This window comes from Phyllostomus discolor, chromosome 2 (genome assembly GCF_004126475.2).
Source record: "Phyllostomus discolor isolate MPI-MPIP mPhyDis1 chromosome 2, mPhyDis1.pri.v3, whole genome shotgun sequence".
NCBI classification, from domain to species: domain Eukaryota; kingdom Metazoa; phylum Chordata; class Mammalia; order Chiroptera; family Phyllostomidae; genus Phyllostomus; species Phyllostomus discolor.
This window is the reverse complement of record NC_040904.2, coordinates 5,367,232-5,374,963: the sequence shown is the minus strand read 5'-3', so window position 1 is coordinate 5,374,963 and position 7,732 is coordinate 5,367,232. Positions and strand designations below refer to the sequence as shown.

General features: G+C 48.2%; 1 protein-coding gene and 1 long non-coding RNA gene across 4 annotated transcripts in view; one reads left to right on the top strand and one right to left on the bottom strand.

Annotated features, from left to right (window-relative positions):
• Positions 1-580: 580 nt before the first annotated feature.
• LOC118498765 lies at positions 581-2,568 on the top strand. The gene is made up of 2 exons (XR_004901221.1): positions 581-2,057; positions 2,090-2,568. It is a non-coding gene; the product is annotated as an uncharacterized LOC118498765 (long non-coding RNA).
• Positions 2,569-3,683: 1,115 nt separating this feature from the next.
• KCNJ15 (potassium inwardly rectifying channel subfamily J member 15) overlaps positions 3,684-7,732 on the bottom strand; it is a 44,135-nt gene continuing 40,086 nt past the window's right edge. For all 3 annotated transcript variants that reach the window (XM_036017434.1, XM_036017433.1, XM_036017435.1), the window contains exon 3: positions 3,684-6,654. In XM_036017434.1, coding sequence (XP_035873327.1) covers positions 5,507-6,654 — 1,148 coding nt within the window. In that variant the 3' untranslated portion in view covers positions 3,684-5,506. The remainder of the gene's footprint in view (positions 6,655-7,732) is intronic.

The window sequence follows — 7,732 nt, the reverse complement described above, 5'->3', positions numbered from 1 at the left end:
GTAGTTAAATCACGGAGATGAAAAAGAAAACACTGCCTTTCTTTGAACTCCCCTCTATTCGCCTTCTTGGAAACCCTTTTTAAATAATATTAAGGACATCTGCACCAGTAACAATAGTAGTGATAATAAGCTGAGAGGTCACATTTCTTAGCTCAGAGTCAACAACTTCTGACTTTTTCTCTTTCTTTTTCTTTCTTTTCTTTTCTCTCTCTCTTTTCTTTACTTTTTCTTTTTCTTTTCTTTCCTTTTTCTTTCTTTTCTTTCAGGAAATAGCTACACTATAATCAATCAGAGTGGCTAACTTAGAGTCTAATTTCGAGCACGTTCTGCCACTGACTTGAATGCTTTTGGCTCTCTTAAGAGGGTGGGAAGGTTTGGATACTAGATGGGATTTGGCCTCAAATAAAGACCACGGCTAAGTGCTACGTTATGAAGGGGGAGCAGCTACTCGAGAAGTTTGCTGACGGGCTTTTTAGACTGACCCCTTCCTCATTGGCTTTGCCCGTCCAGTGTCATCCAGGAACACAGGACCCTCGGCCTGATTCTCCGGCGAGGTCCGGGGCCGAGAACGAGAGCCCCCACGCGTGTGCACCAATGCTCTGAGCCCAGCGCTCGGGGCCTCTCCTGGAGGGACGGGCTCCCACGGATGGTGTCCTGCTCCACGCTGCACAGAGTGTGTCAAAGGGCCGCCTGTGTTTGCCTGCAATGTACTGGTACTAATGGAGCAAGTCAAGAAAATATCCTCTTGGATGACCCCCTTCCTCCACTACCAGGAACATGAAAACCGTCACTTCCAAAGGAAGGGATATTTACGTTCGGCTCTCCTGTGAGTAATTTTCTATAAGGCTGGCAGAGCTAGCAAATGAACATTCAAGACCAGTGAAATTGGAAAGATGTGTTTTTCTAACTGCCTATGCCATTTTGTTATTTATTGACAAGAATGACATTTAGAGCATCATCATGAAATCCGTACAGAATGCAGGACACAAGTCACTGAGCACAGGACAGGTGCTACATGCCCGGCATGGCTGGCGTTCCTCATTTTGGGGTCATGTTCAGGGTCATGGGGTCTCTACACACGCCTATGGCGACTTTGGCTTTTGTACACATGCAGCAATGATGTTCTTAACCTACACAGTCAACTCCCGTAGTTTTATTAGGAATTAACTATCAACTCGAATCAAGAGCCTTTTCTCCGTCTTCTATTTTTACACACCAGCAGCGTACTAATGGAAAAATAGAAACTCTTGCCCCAGTTTCGGATTGTCTATCTGAACGTGTACACATTGCTAATTTGAACTGAGGATTTTCAGCCCACAGAGTTGCCGGACCTGCTGCAGAGGGTAGCCGGGGTGAAAACCAGCCAGCCACGTGCGTCCCAAGCTGAGAGGGAGCCAAGTCCCCCAGGAGAGCCGAGAGAGGGTGAGAATGGAGGGGGAGGGCTGAAGCTTCAGTTCTGCCTCATGTTTCTTCCTCATGGAGCATTTCACAGAAGTAATTCTGAGGGGGGAAATGGGGCTGAAATCATCAGTGTTTCTTGGAGACTGGGAAAATGGGCTCTCCTGGGGCACCAGGGGGCTAGAATGACATCATCTGTCGTCATGTAAGACCGAGTGGCCAGTCTTTCCCTGCAAAGAAGTGAATTGATGTACAAGCTAGTCGACTGAACATTTTTACCTCCCTTATTCTGAAGACAAAGATTTTGTTTTAAGTTCTTAAAAAAAATTAAACCCACATAACAATACAAACAGTTTACTGACAAACACTAATCCCCGAGAAGATAACTCTTTCATTCTTTCAAGTCCCAGTTTAGCTCTAATCGCATCATTTCAGCGCACATTCTGACTCTGGAAACTCTCAACGCTGCTCTCAGACACTGGAGTCTGACAGCGGACACCTCGCCCTCACTGGGGTCCCGGGACCCCAGGTTTGGTGGGTTGGCAGGTCGCTGTGATTAAAGATAAACTGACATTCACAAAGGGCAAAATGTACATAGTTAATCCATTGGACATGAAATGTTGAGCTTTGGACCTTCAAGTGTAGATCTTCTTCTGGGGGTGGGGGTGGGGGCGGGGGCGGGGGGGGGGAGGGGGAGACTCAGAGCACCGTGGACCCATCCAGGGCCAAAAGCTGGATTTCAAGTGCAGGGTTGGAAGGCAATGTTTGAAATGCTAATACCTTTCGTTACAAAAACTCCCATCCCACCAAGCCGTGATAAGATAACTTGAATTCAAAACAAGGCATTGCAAATGTTTAAGAGGCAAAGGAAAGTCGAGCGAGAATAAAGCCAAAACTGAGGGACTGGAAGTCTCCCTGACACCACAGGTCAGGTGCCTGGCCCGCAGGCCACAGGGACAGCACACAGAACCAAGCCTGAGGGCAAGGGTGACCCTTCACTGAGCCACCGGTGCAAAGGCCCTGTGCCTTCTTCACGCCATTTCTCTCTTTTCTTCTTTCCCCAGACGACATGTCAGTGCTAAGGATCTAAGCCAGGGAGAAAGAACAGTGTTGTAGTAGAAGTGTTTCCACAGGTTTATGTACCTTAATTTACATTTCAATGGTATCGAATTCACAGTCAATGAAAATTGAAAATTAAATCCAAAGACTTGTTTAAATTCATTTAAATCTGCAGTCCACTCATTCCTGGCATTGTCCCCTCTTAACCAGTTAATTTTAGTTTCTGGAGCCGCTTCTCTGTGCTGCAATAGCCCCATGAATGGGAAAGGGGGCCGATGTGTGTTCCCCCCGAAAAGGTGGCTCTGCGCAAGGATCAGTGAGTGAACCTTTGCTACTACGTGTAGTTAGTGAAATGCTTCCGGGGCATTGGCTACTATGGACCATGTAAGTACAATACATTTATTACTGAAACAAGAAAGATACGGCTTTGTGGTTTCTCAAATGGAACACAGCATTTTTGAAGGATCTCTCTGAGAAGGCCTGGTGCTTCAAAATGCACAAGCTTTTTGGGGGCCAAAAGTGCTCCATAAGAATGACTTCTTCTCCATTGAGGGTAGAGCAGGAATCCATCTGTTTTCGTGAGAAGACCGTGTCCAGATAGAACCACTTTGCCTCCTGAGTCCTTCGTTAGCATGTAGACGTGTGAGTATTTTGTACAAAGTAACACTAAATGAGCGTGCCTGGGAAAGGCCAAGTTTCCAACCAGCCACAACTTGAGAGTCGTGTATTAAAAATTACGCTATATGATTTATTGACTTACACAGGTACTGGCTTTGAAGACACGGCATATTTATTTTGTGTGTTCTTTTGTTTGTGTTATTTTGTGTTTATTTTGTGTGTCGTGCAAAAGATCAGGTGCTCAAGCCTTCCAAATTGGGCTGAAATAGATATGCTAAGTGAACATAAAAAAGATTTCTCCATTTCGTGCCACACCATGGTACTATCTGCAACAGAAGCAGGTAAAATTCCTAATCTTGCTCACATTCGAATGAACACTGATGGCAGAACCGTGAGAAGAACTGGACAGTGTGACAGGAAATCAGTAAGCACACCCATGATGCTCTTCTTCTGTTGATTATACCATAGTATACAACCGAAAATCATGGAGAACTACAAGGAGCAATGTCTAATTCCACGTAATTTTTGAAGATCTAAAACAACCTTCCAGGAAATTGTCAGCAGAAAAAGAAAAGAACTTCCTGAATAATTAAAGGCAAAAACCTCTGGTGCACTGAGAACGCTCTCCAAGCCCCTCCAGCTGCAGACCCCTCTGTGCGATGGGCAGTCCCTCTCAGAGGCGTTGGCCACATTTTCTGTTTGTCGGTTTGATGAAGGACCTTTGAAAATGAGGCGGCACCAAGAGACGGCCAGACTGGCCAGTGGTTTACATTATCAATCACCGACAGTCTGAATCCAGACTGCCCCCCTGCGTCCTCCGAGTCCCGGTGTCCCCAAGCCTAGAGGAGTCCCACAATTTCCACAATTGTGCTTCAAGAGCCTGTGTGTGAGTCCCTGTGTGTATGTGCATGCCCGTGTGTACACATGTGGGCTCACATGCATGTCCATGTAGCACCTACACACAGTCCCATGCTTCTTGAGTGAACATACAAATCCATCCCATTTTGAATGAAATGAGAATTCACCTTTTGTACATTTAGCCAATCTTAGCCCATCTATCCTCTGCACCAAAGAAAGGCAGGGTGCCTGGTCCCTAAGTTCTGCCAAAGGCAAAGTGTTACTCCATAACACTGAGTTGCTCAAGATTTGTTTAGACACTGAGGACATCCTTGATGTGTTATCCGATGGTCAGGTTTTGTCTGTGCTTCCCGGACCCATCTGTGTATGAATTATCCCCGCCACTCCTGTTCTTGCGGGACCATTCAACTTTCTAGATTTCAGCCTCTGAGCAGATTTCTGGCCCTTACCCAGCTTAATTTTCCTTTCGTTCTCACTGCTCTCCACAACCCTGTACAATACTTAGCATGGATGAGACAGCCGTTACTTGCAAGAGTTTTATTTTGCTCCCAGAATGTCAGTGGCACTTCCTGTGGGGACAAGGCATTTTAACAGATAAGGAAAGAAGTGGCTGAAAGGAAGTGTGGTCCCTAAGAATGAACCGAAGGAAGGGCAGGTCTGGGGGCCGCGTGGACCTGGGACCCACACAGTCCCACGGATTCAGAAGGTTCCTTGAACCCACTGCCCACAGAGGAGCTTCCCAAACTCATTGGTGCACAAGTCACTTGGGGGTCTTATTAAGATACAAACTCTGATTCTCTAAGTTGGGTGGGGCCTGGGCATCTATGTTACTAATAAGCCCCCAGATGGGGCTTGACGCTGCTGGTCTGTGGTCCGCATTTTGGACAGAAGGGGCATGTTCCAACAGAAAACGAGTGAGCCAATAGCCTCAGGTCCATTTGCATCTGCCTCCATGCCCCTCAACTCCTGGTTGATGGATTTTACGCAACACAATTGAACCCACTGGAAAAAAGGTAACAATGGCATTGTTATATTTTGTGGTACAGAATCCCCCTGCTCCATTTTCTCTATTACCAGACAGCCTCCAGTCTATATAACATTTTCTCTGCCTGAGGGAAAACAAAGAGTGTTTTAAAGCAATGATATAAGTGAGTAGTGAACCCCATTTCAAGTCTCGGCCATAATGTCTTCGACAGTTGGGTTGAATAAATACCTTATATCACAGCTGCTATCCTCATGCAGAAAAGCATTGCCATTCACGATCAGCACTGCTGAATGTCTCTGGCCACCCAGCAGGACCCTTTTGCAATTGCCATACACCAAGGTCCTCGAAATGTAGCCCCATTTTAGAAAAGTGGGATTTTGGGAGTTCGTTTCAGACAAAAAGCATTTAAACAAGGAACCCTCTTAAAGGCGGAGACTCTTGCTTAGCCACCGGATCAAAGGAAAAGATAGATTTTGCACGTCTGCACGGTTGGGTGTTTTTTTAGAGTGCACCCACGCGTTTTTGTCGGAAGGGAGCTCGGGTGCGGAGCCCGCGGCAGGGCGAAACCCAGGCCGGGGCGCCCCACCCTTAGACATTGCTCTGTTGCAGCAAAAGCGTTCTCAGTTCTCTTTCCCGCTGATCCTCCTGCCTGTACTTCTCCTCCAGCTTCTGCTTCTCCGAGTCTGCGCAGTAGAACGTGCAATCGGCGCTCCTCCGGATCTGCTCGAACTGACTGAAGTCGGCCACGTACTTCCCGTTTTTGGACAGAGAGACCACGGGCACGAACTCGAAGCCCCAGAAGATCTCCTCGGGGACGTAGGACGTGCGGCTCTGGCAGACGGCGCTGGTGGACTCCACGGTGGCATTGAGGAGCACCACGAGCTCGAAGTCCTTTTCCTTCAGGTTCTGGGGGGTGAGGTCCCTCAGGGGGCTGGTCTCATCCAGCACGTGGTAGAACGTCAAGGGCAGAATGAGGAAGGGGCTCTCTGAGGAGGAGTCCACGTGGAACTTGACGGTGGCCTGGTTGAGGAGGATCCGCTCCCCCTCCTTGGTGACGTGGGTCTGCAGGAGCTTGCCCGAGAGCTGGCACTGAATGAGGAGGCTCTTCCGCATGTTGGCCACCTGGATCACCAAGCACAGCTTCCCATTCTGCTTGGTGATGACAGCGCAGTGGCTGAACTTGATGGTCTCGGCCCGCTTCTTGGGTCTGGCGATTTTGGCCAGGAAGGTGCCTGTGATGAAGATCTCTATCAGGGTCGTGATGACCAGCTGCGCCACCAGCAGGAAAATGGCATGAGGGCACTCCTCCGTGATGGAGCGGACGCCGTAGCCTATGGTCGTCTGTGACTCCAGGGAGAAGAGAAATGCCCCCGTGAGCGAGTCCACCTTCATGATGCAGGGGGTGCGGTTTGCGACGGGCTCCCTCGCCTCTAAGTCCCCATGAATGAACGCGATGGCGTAGTACACCACTCCAAAAAGGAACCAGGTCATCACAAACGTGGCAGCGAACAGGGTGAGCTTGTACCTCCACTTCATGTCGATCACGGTCGTCCACAGGTCCTGAAGGTAGAGCAAGTAGATGCCGTCCACTTTGTCGATGCGCACATTGCTGTGTCCGCTCTTGGACATGACCCGAGGTCTGTGGGACTTGAGTCCAGGTCCAGCCGTGTGCTTTACCAGGGCAGCACTGGACATGCTGAGGTGCATCGGGTCCATCGGCAGGCTCTTGGGACCACCTGAGGAAATGACAAAGAAGGACATATTATTACCACCTGTCACAGGTGGTAGAACACCCAGAAAACACGAGGCTATCCATGTGACGTAAGTATGAATGCATGTGGACACACACAGGAAAGGAGACTTCTAAAGGCAAGACCGATCGACTTGAACTTGAGGAACTGAGGAGCATAGACCCTGGAGACAAGCGAAACTGGCTTCCATGCTGACTGTGCGATGTGTTTGCTGTGTGAACCAGGAGAAGCTATTCAACCTCTCTGGTCTCTAATCTGTAACATGAGAAGGAAGCCTCTGTCTCAGGGGTTTTGCAGTAGTTAAAGGAGACGAGGGCCATAAAGTGCCAAACCAGAGCCTTGCAGTTAAACAGTGGTGCTCATCTTCCCTTGACGACATCACACTTGCACGCATCCACCCCACAGAGGATCGTGAATAGTTACGTACATTCAGGTACCACAGATTCCCAGTTTTAGAACATTTAAAAATAAGTTGATTGAGCATACAGTCAGTATGGATACAACTAAAATGTACCATCCATAAGATAGTTGTTTGTTTTTTAAGAAAGAGTGAGAAAGGGAGGGAGAAAGAGGGAGAGAAACACTGACGTGAGAAAGGAACATCGATCAGCTGCCACTCATACACACGACGACTGGGGACCGAACCCACAGCCTGGGCATGTGCCCTGACTGGGAGTCACACTGGTGACCTGTCACTTTCTGAGATGACGCCCCTCCCGACTGAGCCACACACCAGCAGCTGTAGCCATAAGGTACTTGCTGACCAGTGATGGAGACTGCTCACACACATTTTGTAGACTTGGACAGTATTAATAAAATTTTTCAACACTTACCCTTCTGCATGACCTCTCGCATAACAGCACTTTATTTTGCCCCGAATCCAATGCCTGACTTAGAATCCATGATCTCTCCTAGTCTTGATTGCATTGGAAAAGACTAAGTTATCAAAAACCTCCAACAAACACATAGTGAATGATTAAGCTTGATCAATGGCTTAATGGATACGCTGGTTATTCTTAGAGGTACCGTCCCCACACGCTGTTAGGCATGACATGTAGGCATC